General features: G+C 40.4%; 1 protein-coding gene across 4 annotated transcripts in view; it reads left to right on the forward strand.

Annotated features, from left to right (window-relative positions):
- The first annotated feature begins 1,567 nt into the window (after nt 1-1,567).
- The window catches only part of LOC118798199 (fish-egg lectin-like), a 37,756-nt gene continuing 23,857 nt past the window's right edge, over nt 1,568-15,466 (forward strand). The window contains exons 1-5 of one of the 4 annotated variants that reach the window (XM_036557572.1): nt 1,568-1,793; nt 2,238-2,465; nt 2,863-3,050; nt 4,476-4,597; nt 4,743-4,981. In XM_036557572.1, the coding sequence (XP_036413465.1) occupies nt 1,739-1,793; nt 2,238-2,465; nt 2,863-3,050; nt 4,476-4,597; nt 4,743-4,884 (735 nt within the window). In that variant the 5' untranslated portion in view covers nt 1,568-1,738 and the 3' untranslated portion in view covers nt 4,885-4,981. Of the gene's footprint in view, nt 1,794-2,237; nt 2,466-2,862; nt 3,051-4,475; nt 4,598-4,742; nt 4,982-13,128; nt 13,248-13,755; nt 13,981-14,391; nt 14,574-15,466 lie in introns of those variants that run through there. The other 3 variants (XM_036557574.1, XM_036557571.1, XM_036557569.1) reach the window with 3 other exon arrangements.

Raw genomic sequence — 15,466 nt, forward strand, 5'->3', positions numbered from 1 at the left:
TGAAGCCCCTTTGGAGATAAGGAACCAAACTGTAGCAAAAGCAAATCCAGGGGTGCTCTGGGTGGTGGCAGTTTGTGAGTTTCTACAAGAAGCCACCACACCTTTCTACTTTCCTGATACCAAACTGCGTAAAGAACATGATGGAAAAATGCAAAAGCAACTACAACATGTGATTTTCTACATTAAATAGTTTGGGCTGACAGTACAAGTGAAGCTTACAGCACATACTAAAATCCTTAACAAAACATGTTTTGTTAATGATTTGTTGTTAATGATATATATATATATATATATATATATATATATATGTATATATATATATATATAGATCTATATAGATCTATATATAGATCTATTATCATCATCGTCTTTAGACGCTTAGTCCAGATAGGGTCGTGGAAACAGTTGGAAGAGCAGAGAATCCCAGACGGCCCTGTACCCCGCAATTTCCTCCAGCTCATTCCAGGGTACCCCGAGCCACTACCAGGCCAACTTGGAGAAAGGGTACTTTTCCTGAGGTGCATGCGACATTGCAGAGGCCTGTCAGCCATGACAGCCCCACAACATCCAGAGCCTTAAGTCTTATATGATTAAACGTATATAACAGCCCATGGGCTTAATTTTATCATTTTTAATGGAAACATGTTTAAATGAATGTAATGCTGAAACTGTATTTATTGACTCGGCTCCACCAAACTTAACATTTATATATGTCTCATGTGCCGGCAACAAAGGTGCAGGTATAGCTGCTCTATTTGATGGTTCTTTCCAATATGAGCCATTAATATTTGCTGACTTTACGTCCTTTGAGGATCTCTGTGCAGGTCTGAAAGGGGCACCAAGAATATTACTAGTAATTGCCTAAAGGCCTCCGAAGTACAATGCTTTTTTTATTGATGAATTTATGGATACATTATATGGCCAAAAGTACATGGACACCCGCTCATTGCACCCATGTGAGCGCGTTGTACATCTCAATCAAGTGACATAGGCATTAATATGGAATTTCTCTTCTCTTTGCAACTATAAGAGCCTCCACCTGGGAATGCCTTGTCCATAATTCAGCCTTCAACAGATAAGATTTCTAAATTGAGATATTTCTGTAACACAGCCCCTGGTCTGTAAATGGCTTAATGGTGTCGGTCCAGCATATTTATCTGATTTGCCACAGCGATATGAGCCAAGCAGAACTCTCAGATCATTAGGAACTGGTCAGTTAGTCTTGCCGAAGGTGAGGACTAAACATGGAGAAGCAGCGTTTGGCTACTATGCTGCTCTTAAATGGACCCAGTGGACAGAGAGCATTAGAAGAGTCCTGACACTGGACACTTTAAACCAGCCTGAAAACGATCCTGTTAGAGCAGCTTTCAGCTCAGTTTAAACACTGTTAGCTCTACTGCACTTATGACATTTAATGTTATTTCTTTTGAATGTATTTCTTATCAGGTTTGAATCATATTAATAATTTCCATTTTCTTTATTTTTTTTATTTAATTTGAATTTATTTGTAAAGCACTTTGAATAACCACAGTGAATGAAATGTGGTTTATAAATAAATTTGCCTTGCCTTGCCTTGCCTTATTGTCAAATAAACCACGTCTCCCCAGGATTCTCCACTCCTGATTGGTCCCCTCTGGGTTCATCCTGGCACCGCCTCATCAGATTCACCTGACTGTGTTCCTCATTCATGGAGTATTAACACTATCCAGGTTCTGCTAAATCTGACTAACTGAAGGCCATGGAGAGAACAGCAGTCCTCTTTGTTCTCCTCAGCTTCTGCATCACCTCCCTGGGTGAGTGTACGTCTCTTTAAAATGAACATATACAGTAAGGGATGAACAATTATTCACATTTATTTTGTCACTGAATATATTTACAGTGCATGTATCCACTACAGTGCAAATGTCCACTTTATCAGAAACTCCTACCTCCACCTACCTCAGCTACATCTACCTCTTGTAGCTTCACCATGCTGGTGTACAGTTAAAGCCTGCAGGACATTTGTTAATTTCCAGTTTGTATCAGCCATCTTAAAGTCCTCCATCAATGGGCAGTTTTTGACCACAGAGCTGCTCTTGGCTGGATATTTATAGTTGCTGGAACACTCTTGAATGTCACATAGGAAAGAGACTTGATCTTAAATCTATCCTGCTGCTCAGATTCTTGAAGCAGATAAGTGTGTTTTCCACTCATTGTTTCCATTCCTATCTCATGGTGTACCACTGCAATCCTTACAGCTCTGCAATGTAAAGTGGTGCCAGGCAGGCTGAAGCAGATCGATGCTGGGAACGGCCGAGTGTTTGGAGTCAACTCCAAAAATAAGATGTACACTCTGAAGTGGAACAGATTTTTACGGGTTTCAGGATCTTGGAAGCATGTCAGTGTGGGACCTGCTGGTGTCTGGGGAGTCAATACCAACAATTACATCTACAAACGTGTTGGAGTAATTTGGCATAAAGCTTTAGGTGAGCTGGATTTTGTTTTACTTGACAGACATTTTACATACAGTAATGTAATGTATACAGTCGAATACTTAATTCTGCACACCATAATACACAATTACTGTTTATTGGCTGAATTGAGCATATTGAAAAAAAAAAACATGAAATGTGACCTGTGCAAAAGTTATGGCACATTTTATACTGTATATTTTTCCCAAGTATGTTAAACTCTAAGAAATACACAGAAAGTGTGCCCTAAGATGCTAATGTTGGATTTTACTCAGTAAAATATTTCTAGTAAAATGTAGAGTGGAAGTGAGTTGTGCTATGAACTCTTCCCCATGTCTTTACATTTAGGTGTTTGAATTTCTGTCCATCTGCTTCTGCTGCTATGCTTTTTTTTTCTGCTGTTGTTTTCAAGTTGTGCTGAAACAGGTTGATGCCGGAAGAAAGTATATAGCAGGTGTCCGCAAGAACAATGAGGTCTACTGCCTTATTGGGGGGAAAAGCCCTTCCTGGAGAAAAATCCCAGGAAAGCTGAAGTACTACAGCTGTGGACCGTACAGCTGCTGGGGGGTCAACTCAACAGACAGCATCTTCATTGTAAAGGTGATCTACAGACACAGCTGAAGATACAACAGACAACAATGTATTCTATGAGTATTTGTCCATTAGGCACCACATTGGGCCTGGAGTGCAGTTTTGCCAATACTGCTCTTATTAAGCAAGTGGTGGCAAGTGGCATGTTGTGCTTCTAAGTATTGTCGGGGTGTAGAAGAAGATACGAAAAACATAGTGCATGTAGACAAATGCTCTTTTATTTTGAGCAGGCACTTCAAAAGGTAGTAAGAAATGCCCAGCCCAGCGCTACTCCAACACAAAACATGTAATGGTAATGCAGAAGGACACAACGTCTGTGGAGAGGGTGGGGCAACCTAAACACACTGCAAGCCCACCTTCACTGGTCACAGTTACTCCAAGCAAAACAAATACACTAACAACATCAATTGTAATAACAGCAGCAGTAGTAGCTTGAGTTAAACCTCACTGTCATTTTTATTGTAATTGTTGTTTTAGTTATTTATGTTATTTGTTTGTTTTTATTAGGGGTCAAAGCACCAAAAGTGATCACGATTTGCCTAAAGAGGGCGCTACAGCATAGTGTTTCATGTTTTGGCCTATTCCCCCTAAACTGAGAGGCTTACACACATAATTCTCTCTGCTGCTGATTTACTGATTTATACTAAATGAAAACCCATAAACAACTCAGAAATGGCCCTTCTGGGGGGAAAAATTAGAAATTTTATATTTTTTCTATCTTTTGCATAAACTATTTTGGCCAACTTGTCATTGGGTTTTCATCCTATCCTCAACTAACTGGTATCAAATTATCTGCTATATATTGCTGTTGTAGGACTAAAACCTCCTATTGTCCGTTACATTATTATTAAAATTTAAACCACTTACATGAATTGAGATTCAGATGAGGCATGCAAAACTTGACCAGAATTGGCCTTCGGGGATCGCTACACAATGAGACTTAATTAAAAATCCAAATTAATTTTCTTTTTCCTACAAATAAATAACAGGTCTTGTGGGATTAGGTTTTGTTTAGCTGAACAACTTTTCAATTACAAGTTAACTCAGAAATTAAAATGCTTGTCTGGCATTTTGACTTATTTGATCAAAGTCTGCAGCTTGGTATACTACTGTCAAAAGGTCAATTAGTGCAAAATTTGAAAAAATATTACCTGAAGGCCACTTATAAATAATTCTGACAATTGAAGGGCATTTGATGAAGTCTGATTCCCTATCATTTATCTACTGTCTTTAACCTCCTGTAACTCCACAAATTGCCGCTTTTATATTTTTTATAATGTTTTACTCTTGATCGTACTTTCAATTCAGTGATGACTGAAGAATTTTGTGTTTAATATGTTTGCTACTCTTATTATCTTATTACACTATATGTTTTATTAGTCTCTGCTATGTTTTTTTTTACTGAATTTTCAGTCTGAATCTGCTTTGTTTCAGGGTGTGACTCCAACTGCTTGTGGTGGCTCCTTGCAGCAGATACCTGGATCTCTTTCCATGATCGACGTTTCCACTGATGGAAAAGTCTACGGGGTCAATTCCAATGGAGATATCTATCAGAGGTAATTTTATAAAGCATTTATTAATTTACATACATTATTATTGTGTATATTGGACATTTGGCAATAAAAGTGGTGGGTGAGTCTTATAAAAATGAGATACCTTGTCTTGGGGTACCGAATGATGATTGTGACTGGTGTCTTGCAGGGAGGGTGTTTCACCGAGTAACCCTGCTGGCACTAAGTGGATCCATATCAAGTTTGCTATGAAATTCAAGCATATTTCCTACGATCGCGGCCACCTGTGGCTCATCAGCAGAGATGACAGCATCAGGGACTGCACTCAATAAAAGGAGCGAGACCTCTAGAGCCCTAAAGTCAAGTTCATTTCAGACGTCTCATCTCATCTTTGTCACTGGGGATGAACAGCAGCAAAAAAGAAAAAAGTTATCATCTATAATAAACTCTTTCCTGATTATTTTCCACATTTTCTATTGCATTTAACCAAATATTTCACAGATTGATAAGCTGCAAAAATAATGTAAAATTGAAAACACTGCAATAAATTTTTACTTTCTTTAAACAAATTTGAATTCAGTGTTATTTTTTCTTATTTTGTGTATTCTTTGATTTATGGGCTTTGTTTTGAAAAGTCCAGGGAAACAGGGACAAGGCAGAAACCTTAGTAAAATATTACTCATGTGAAAACAGAAATCCTCTATTTAGATTTTTAAATGTGTACATAATAATAATAAAGTACTTTAGTATTGTTTGTAAAACTACTGTGAGTTATTATAGCTTCTATTGAATAGCTATGGCAGATATTGGCACTTTCACATTTATGCCACAGTTTAATCATGTCACAGAAGTAGGTGAATGTAGAGTTAGGAGTCTTGACCAATGACTCTTATTGGTGTAGTGTGGTGTGCTCGCCCAGGCAGGGAATCTCACTCCTGTTTGCTGGATGGAGAGCAGAGGTCTTACCCACTACACTGTATTTGACCACCAGTACTATGCATTGATGGCCAGACTGGTCTCCTCAGTGAGTCACATAAAATGGCTCACTTCACCCATTAGAACAGGCTGGAGGAAGAGCTAATTAAGGCTGAGCAGTGACAGCTGTGGGCGCCTTACCTTGGTAGCATGTGGGGTACCCACATGCCACTCTCTGCTCAGTCCTGAGTTCTTGCTGCTATGTGCACGTTACTCTGACTCAGCTGGTAATCTGTAAAAATCCTCTAGTTTTGAGTTCTAAGTGCTTCCCTGTCTTGCGGAACTCTCCAGTGTAAGTATTAAAAAAGAAGAAGAAAAAAATGAAAGAAAAAAACTAGAATATCGTTGGTAAACTCTTCAGTTGGTATTACCACAATTCTCTCTGGTGGTGTGCTGTTTAGCATGTTGGTTCGCCAACAGCGAGGTTGAGAGTTCAATCCATCTTTGGCTAATTCTTTCTTTTTTTTATTGTGTTCTCCTTTACTGTAGTTTTCTCTCTAATACTCACTCCCTTTTTGCTTTATCTTCTTCGTCTCATGCCTTTATTAGGTCACTGCCTAATGTCTGATTGTGGGTTCATGCCTTATGAAAGGACAGCCACCTGGTGTGTAACAGCAGGACTGTGTCATAACATGGAGCAATCACAGCTAGAACAGGTGCAAAACATGCTGACTAGTCAGGGTGTGGCAATTGGTCGCCATGAGCAGGTCCTGCAACAGATATTAAACCAACTGCAACCCAACCGGTGGAAACTCCAGCCTCTGTGGTTACCCCTCCTCCTGAAGCTCTACATTCAAGTCACAGAGCTGAAACTAGCTCACCCTCCCTTGAGAGGTTTAATGGTGAACCTGGTTGTTATAGGGGGGTAGTTTCCTTCAATGCACCTTAGTTTTTGAGCAGCAGCCCTCAATATTCCCCAGAGTGCTCTAAAGTAGCTTTCATCATCTCGCTACTCACGGATTGCCTTCCGAGTCGCCCAAGCAACCTGTACTTGGGTACTCGATTAGAGTGAGAGGCTTGTATGCGAGAGGGGCGGTGTCTCTGCTGTGGGCAACCTGTCATTTCTGAGCAACGTGGTATGAGCTTCTGGGAAAAGCCGGGGTCCATTTGCAGAAAGTGGAATCTGTAACAGACACAGTACAACCTCCCCAGATGTCCGGATTCTTTCTCACGGTGCCCCTATTGTGGGCAGGTTACCCAGCAGACCATGAATGTCACCCTTCAGATAGCATACTGAGTTGACCTTGTTTCTAATCCTCCAAGCGCCAGACTTGCAGCTAGTCCTAGGGTTCCCCTCACTGCAACATCACAATCCATGCCTGGACCAGCTGATCTTGTCAGTGCCCTCAGTGTAAGGGGTCTTGCACTGAGCTTCTCATACCAACCCCAAATCCAACTAAGACCTCCTCAGTATGTCCCAATTTGTCAAAAGTCCCCTCTGAATATCATGACCTGTCAGGGTTTTTTAGTAAGGGCAAGGCCTAAATCCTACCTCTGCACCGGTCTGGTGGAGTCCATGGAGGAGTACATCAAGGAGGCACTAGCTCTTGTTTTTATTTGCCTGTCGACCTCCCCGGCCGGAGCCGTTTTTTTCTTTGTAGGAAAGAAGGATGGCGGCTTTTGACCCTGCATAGACTATGGGGGACTTATAAGATCATGGTCAAGGATCGCTACTTATTACCTCTGATTACCTCGGCCTTTGGGGCACTGCAGCAGGCATCCATCTTTACTAAGTTAAACCTACACAGTGCCTATAATCTAAATAAAGTATGCTAGGGAAACGAATGGAAGACAGCGTTCATCATGCCATCTGGTTATTACAAGTTTTTTCAGGTTTTTGGTATCCAGAAATCTGCTGAGCATGGACCCTGTGAAAATTCAGGCTATCACTAAATGGCCTTGCCCCACATCTGTTTGCTTGGTTCAAAGCTTTCTGGGCTTCGCCAATTTCTTCCATAGGTTCATACAGTATTTCTGCATGGTAGCTGCCCCGCTTACCGGCTTGATGATAAGATTACTGGGCACTTTCTATGGAAGCCCAGAAGGCTTTTGAAAAACTCAAGATTCTTTTGTCTACTGCCCCGGTACTGCATCTCCCTGATCCCATGGTACAGTTTACGCATCTAACATAGGTGTACGAGCAGTTTTCTCCCAAAGGTCAACTGAAGATCATAAGCTCCACCTCAGTGCGTTCTACTCCTATCGACTCACCCCACCTGAAAGCAACTACGATGTAGGGGATTGTGAGTTTCTGGCTCCATCCTGGTTTGTATGTAACTTTATGGCTCCAGCCTGGTCTTGTGTGTAACTTCATGGCTCCATGCTGGTCTTGTATGTAACTTTCTGGCTCCATCTGGGTCTTGTAGTAACATTTTGTTCCTTCCCACAGTGGACCACTGAAAGGTCAGGTTTATCTAGAGACAAAGGGCAAAAAAATTGACAAAGCTGTCTTTGTGCACTGTTATTGTGGGGTTTGTATTAATGTTGCTTACTGTCTGAAAACATTTTATATTTTCATTGTTATTGTTAAGTCAATTATTTTTTCCACTGATTTTTCTGACAGAGTGCCATCACAGGCCCACTATGGAACACTGGCCCTCTCAATAAGGGTCCAAGGACCACCAAGGAGTGCTTTGCGGCCCACTTGTGGTCCCTGGCCCTGGCCCAGTGGTTGAGAAACCTTGGTCTAGGAGAGCCTGGTTTTGGGCCTGTTGCAGGCTGGAAAGGAACTTAACCACTTCTCCTAATGGGGAGATTTCATTCAGACCATATCAGTTTGCTTCCTGAGTTTTGGCAACACTGTAAAACTCACGTGTTTAGAGGAAGGACACGGGACTACATGCGGGTCTAGTTCAATGCAGAGCTGGATAACTGTTGTTAATCTTTTTCTGTTCCAACAAAGAGAGTTCAAAACAGCAAGATTTGCATGAATGATGTCTCCATGCAGGTCTTTATACTGAGTATTCACCCTGCAGCTATTAGCACATCTGCTAAGGATCATGATAGGACAACAGACATTTTTTCAAATGTTTGTCAAGCTTACAAGAAACAGTTGGTGTGTGTACTAAGGACAATAGACATTATTTTGTAAGCAAATATAAGTCAAGGCACTCCCACAAAAGACACTCTGTCAGGTAAACACATGAAGTGCCCTGTGTGAGTAACCCAGTGTAATTAAACATAGGTAACCAACTGCTATAAAATGATTCTGCAGGGCCTGGGATTGCCACCAGTTAATTAGGTAATATCCTGGGTTTGGATTCATAGAAAGAAATTAAATTAAAGACAAAAGTAACTTCTTTGGCTCCTATATTTCTTTTCACAAATGAGGGAGTAATCTTAATTTGCACAATAACACACAAAAATGCAGTAAAGTTCAAATCCTAAAATTATTATTATTAAAAAATTAACACCCTTGTGCCTTAATCCACGCAGGTGGTTACTGCTGCAACAGAAGACCAGCTGCTCGACTTCCTTTCTGTAGACTCATCACTGCTCACTATTAGGCCCACCACAGTGGTGTCTTCTACAAACTTGAGGCTCTTCACAGTTGGTTCTTTAGAGACACAGTCATTTGCATAGGAGTGAGAGCACACAACCTTGTGGTACTCCAGTACTGAAGGTCTGGGGGTCTGACGTATGTTTTACAAGCTGTACCTGGTGTTAGTCAGGAAGTCCATGATCCACCGACAGATGGGATCTGGCACAGACTATGGTACAGTTTGGTCTGCAGCAGCTCTGGCACTGTGGTGTTGAATGCCGAGCTGAAGACCACAAACAGAACTCTAGCGTCGGTTCCAGGACTGTTGAGATGCTGTAGCATGAGGTGCAGGGCCAAGTTAACCACATCTTTGACAGGCCTGTTAACTCTGTATGTAAACTGAAAGCTGGAGTTTCTCCACACCAAACTGGTCAAACCATGTCTTTATGGACTTCGCTTTGTGCACAGGGGCTCAGTCATGCTGGAACAGGAAAGGCTCTTCCCCAAACTACTGTCAGAAATTTGGCAGCACATAATTGTGTAAAATGTCTGTGTGTGCTTTAACACTGACATCACCCTTCACTGGAACTAAGGGGCCTAAAAAACAGCCCCAGTCCATCAATCCTTCCTCCACCAAACTTTACTGCATTATGTTCTTCTGACATCTGCCAAACCCAGATCAGTCCATTAGACTACCAAATAGTGAAGCATGACTTATCACTCCAGAGAACACATTTCCACAGCTCCGCAGTCCATACCGGTGTGTTTTACAGCACTCTAACCAAAGCTTGCCAGTGTGTGTAGTGATTTTAGGCTTGTGTGCAGCTGCTTATCCATGGGAAGCCAATTTTTATCCAATTTCAGCAGCCTCGCTCTGTGACACTGCATGGTCTACCACTTCGTGTTTGAACTGCTGCTCCTAGATTACCACTTAGGCCCAATCCCATTTCACCCCTTGCCCCTACCACTTAGCCCTTAGCCCTCTGTTTTGCGCGTTCGCGTCTAGGGTAAGTGTGTCCCGATTTTTGTTGAAATGGAGGGGTAGGGCGAAGTGTTAGGGCTACATGGCCCTCCAAATGGAGTGTTATGGAAAAAAAAGAATAACCGGCAAGATGGCTGCGCGAGCGACCAAAGAAACCACAAATGTGAGAATTTTCTCCTTTAAAAAATTACGATAACTATTGTATTATCTTAGTTTAATGTCGTTTCAATGTATTATGGTCGTTTTCTTCATAACAAGCACAAAAAAAATCGCTAATAGCATGCTAATTTCTCAGTAGCTAGCTAACTTTCCCATTCCACCTTAAATAGTCCGGCAGTATTGATGCCAGGAGCACCAGAATGTAACTGCTGCACCATTTAAGGTGGAACGGGAAAATTCAAACAACAAGCTAGCGAACAGATGACTTCAGCTTCATATCACCAAATAATTGGAGTGGGTGATAATAAATAATTGTCTTATCCCCCTCTTTGGAGGAATCTCATGACAGTGCCACGTTTAAAGTCACTGAGCTCTTCAGTTTCACTGCCAATATTTGTCTATGGAGATTGCGTGACAATGTACTTGATTTATATGCATGCAAGCAATGGGTGAGGCTGAAACATTTGAACTCAATAATTAGGAGTGGTGTCAACATACTATTGGCCATATAGTGTATGTTATCTTTTATTTCTACTGATTTTGATCATTTGTTATTGCTGGTGATTTTAACATATACATATTATAACATATTAACAACCCCAGGGACAGTCATGTGGTTATCTCAATGGGTCTCCACACATCAGCCACTGTTAAGGATGTCGCTTTGTCAGATCATTACTGTGTTTTCTTTGAAATATGGACCTCACTAAACATCAAGACCAGGCACATCTGCTTTTGAGAAAAGACTTATAAATGACAGCACAGCTGAGTTTGCACCAGTTAAAGCTAAAACTATCAGATCCACTATGGCGTAAAACCATCAGATCCACAAAGAAATCTTCAAAGATAGGCTGCGTGATTACAACACAACAATGTGCAAAGCTAGACAATCCTTATTCTCTAGTATCAACAAGAATATTAACAACAGCAGAATACTCTTTGCCATGGCTGACAAACTACATCACCTACATATACGGACCCTGAATTAGTGTCACATGAAAATTGCAATGAGTTTGCTACCTTTTTAACACTAAAATCCATAATGTCAGGCAAGTCATTAATACATCTGTATCTGCCAAAGTGCCCATGTCCTCTTAGAGCTATCAATAATGAAATCTTAATCAATACAGTGAGTCATTTTAAATCCTCCACTTGTAGTCTTGACACATTACCAACCAACTTTTTAAATGTGTTTCAGTCAATACCAGCGGACATACTTCAGATAGTAAACACCTCACTCCTGTCGGGCATTTTTCTAACATATTAAAGACTGCATTGGTGAAGCTTCTCTTAAAAAAGAAAAATCTAGAAGCAAGTCTATTGAGTTATTACAGACCGATTTCAAATCTACCTTTTAATTGGAAAAATATAGTAAGTTGAATTTAAGCAACTTGCTGCCCTTCTGTACTTAAATAGCTGTCTAGACAAATTTCAGTCAGGTTTTCAGGCCTAATCATAGCACTGAAACAGCTCTAATTAAAGTTACTAATGACATTCATTTATTACAGACTCTGGAAAAACATCTGTTCTATTACTGCTTGATCTCAGCGCTGCCTTTGATACCACTAACCTTAAAATTCTCATAGATACACATGAGAACTGGGCAGGGCTCTCAGGAACTGTCCTAAAATGGTTCAGTTCATACCTGCAAGGAAGGGGCTACTTTGTGGAAATAGAAAATTATGTTTCTGAGAGAGTCCCAGTGACCAGTGGTTCAATTCTTAGGCCACTCTTTTTCAATTTATACATGCTGCCTCTTGGCCAAATACTAGAAAGACTATGGGAGATCTTACCACAGCTATGCACATGATACTCTGATACTCTACTTCACTCTCTCCCCCAACAACTTTGGCCCACCTTGACTCACTTTCTAAGAGCCTTGAGCTCATCACTGGATAGAACAAAACATTCTGCAGTTGAATAAGGATTGAAAATCTATGAAAACATTATTTTATTGAGGAATAGCAATGAGAGGCACAGACTAGCTGCCTATCTGGATTCAAGAGCCCTAAAATCTAAAGAACTAGTACATAACCTTGGTTTACTGATGGACTCTGATCTCAGTTTTATCAGTAGTGTCAAAGCAGTTACTAAATCAGCTTTTTATCACCTTAAAAACATCAACAAAATTAGAGATGTTCTGACTAAAGCAGACCTGGAGAAACTCATTCACGCCTTTATTTCTGTAAAGGTCTCCAAACTGGACTCCCAGTAAAGACAATCAAACAGCTTCAGCTGGTTCAGAATGCAGCTGCCAGACTCTCACTAGGAGTAAAAGAAGGATCCCCCATTCTTAAACCCCTACACTGGCTACCAGTCTGTTCCAGAATAGACTTTAAGGTGCTGTTAGTGGTCTATAAATGTCTTAATGGTGCAGGAACAGCATATTTATCTGATCTGCTGCAGCGATATGAGCCAAGCAGAACTCTCAGATCATTAGGAACTGGTCAGTCAGTCCTGCTGAAGGTGAGGACTAAACATGGAGAAGCAGCGTTTGGCTACTATGCTACTCTTAAATGGACCCAGTGGACAGAGAGCATTAGAAGAGCCCCAACACTGGACACTTTAAACCAGCCTGAAAACGATCCTGTTAGAGCAGCTTTCAGCTCAGTTTAAACACTGTTAGCTCTAGTGCACTTCTCTCCTGTAACAGCACTCTGTTATCATCATTTAACCTCTGATATTTAATGTTTATTTCTTCAGAATATCTGATTGCTTATAATCAGATTCGAATCATGTTTTTAATTTTCCTTATTTTTATTTGAATTTGAATTTTTTATTTGTAAAGCACTTTGAATGACCACAGTGTATGAAATGTGGTTTCTAGATAAATTTGCCTTGCCTTGCCTTATTGTCAAATAAACCACATCTCCCCAGGATTCTCCACTCCTGATTGGTCCTCTCTGGGCTCACCCTGGCACCTCCTCATCAGATTCACCTGTGTTCCTCGTTCATTGATTATATATACTCCCCAGATCTGCTCAGTCTCAGCACAGATCTGCACAGTTTTCATCAAGACGAACACTGACTCTGACTGAAGACCATGGAGAGAACAGCAGTCCTCTTTGTTCTCCTCAGCTTCTGCATCACCTCCCTGGGTGAGTATGTGTGTCTCTTTACAATGAACATATACAGTAAGGGATGAACAATTATTGACATTTGTTTTGTTATGTAATGTATTTACAGTGCATGTATCCACTACAGTGCAATTGTCCACTTTATCAGAAACTCCTACCTTGTAGCTCCACCTTGCTGGTGCACAGTTTACATTTGTTAATTTCCAGTTTGTATTAGCCATCTTCAAGTCCTCCATCAATGGGCAGTTTTTGACCACAGAGCTGCTCTTGGCTGGATATTTATGGTTGGCAGACCCCTCTGAATCTCCCATAGGAAAGAGACTTGAGCTTAAGTCTCTCCTGCTGCTGAGATTTTTCACCTGAGAAAAAGAGCTCAGTCATCTCACCTGTTTTTCCTTTTGAGTTTTAGTAGAGGCCTCAATACAGCGAGTGTACAAGGTAGATGATTCTTGAAGTGGATAGGTGTGCTTTTTTACTCATGGTTTCCATTAGATTCCTATCTCATGGTGTACCACTACAATCCTTACAGCTCTAGAATGTAAAGTGGTTCCAGGCAGTGTGAAGCAGATCGATGTTTGGAATGGCATAGTGTATGGAGTCAACTCCAACAATCAGATTTTGGCCCTGTTCAAACAGTGGTTAAAGTTGGAAGGATCTTGGAAGCACGTCAGTGTGGGACCTGCTGGTACCTGGGGAGTCAATGCAAACAATCGGATCTGCAAAAATGTGGGAGGAAGATGGATTCAATTTAAAGGTGAGCTGGTCTTTGTTTTACTTGACACATTTTGCATACAGTAATGAAATGTATACAGTCGTATACTCAATTCTGCTCACTGTAATACACAATTACTGTGTTTTTGGCTAAATTGAACATGCTGAAAAAAAGCATGAAATGTAACCTGTGCAAAAGTTATGGCACATTTTGTACTGTATATTTTTCTCCAATATGTTAAATGCAAATACACAGAAAGTGTGCTCTAGGAGTTTGAGAAAAATGCCAGGTTTAAGTGTGTTTTCTGAAAAGGATGTATTAACTATACCAGTGTGGGATTTTGCCCAGTAAAACCTTTTCAGTGATATTTCAAGAGAGACATTTAGGTGTTTGACTTTCTGTCCATCTGCTTCTGCTGCTATACTTGGTCATTTTTCCACTGTTGTTTTCAAGATCTGATGAAACAGATTGATGCCGGAGGAAAGTATATAGCAGGTGTCAACATGAACAATGAGTTCATGTGTATTAGTGAAAGTTCTTCCTGGACAATAATCCCAGAAAAACTGAAGTATGTCAGCTGTGGACCGTACAGCTGCTGGGGAGTCAACGCTGCAGACAACATCTTCATTCTGAAGGTGATCTACAGACACAGCTGAAGATACAACAGATAACGATGTGAACTATGAGTATTTGTCCATTAAACACCATATTGGGCCTGGAGTGCAGTTTTGCCAATACTGCGCTTAAGCAAGTGGTGGCAAGTGTATGTGGTGCTTCTAAATACTTTTGGCATTAAAGAAGATGCAGAAAACATATACATATGGATATATACACTAATAAAATCAACAATAACAGCAGTAGCACGTTTTTACCCAGGGAGCGTGGCGACTCCCGAAAGGCTTTGCACACCTCCTAAGTTACTTACAGTCGTGCGGCCTGTGTTGTTTTTTGGTAAATACAGAGTTAAACTTTACTGTCATTTTTTATTTTTAAGTTTTGTTTTAGTTATTTATGTTATTTATTTGTTTTTATTAGGGGTCAAAGCACCAAAGCTGAGCACCATTTGCCTGAACAGGGCACTGTAGCATACTAGTTTGTGTTTTGGCCTATTCTCCCTACACCATGAAGCTTACGCTCATAATTCTCTCTGCTAATGATTTATTGAATCATACTAAACCAAAAATTCATCAATAACTCAAAACTGGACCTTATAGGTGGAAAATTGGAAATTTTATATTAAATTAAAAATTATTTGTCTAGCATTTTGCCTTATTTGATCAAAGCCTGCAGCTTAGTATGCCATTGTCAAAAGGTCAATCAGTGTAAAATTAGAAAATTTTATTAATTGAAGGCCCCTGATCAATAATTATGACAAATGATGAGCATTTGGTGAAGTCTGATTTCCTGTCATTTATCTGCTGTTTGTGACCTCATTGATCTAATCTGTGCTTGGACCCCACAAATTGCCCCTTTTATATTTTGCAATGTTTTAGTTTTGATCGTACTTTTATTTCAGTGATGACTAAAA

The sequence above is a fragment of the Colossoma macropomum genome, unplaced genomic scaffold (assembly GCF_904425465.1).
Source record: "Colossoma macropomum unplaced genomic scaffold, Colossoma_macropomum, whole genome shotgun sequence".
NCBI lineage: Eukaryota > Metazoa > Chordata > Actinopteri > Characiformes > Serrasalmidae > Colossoma > Colossoma macropomum.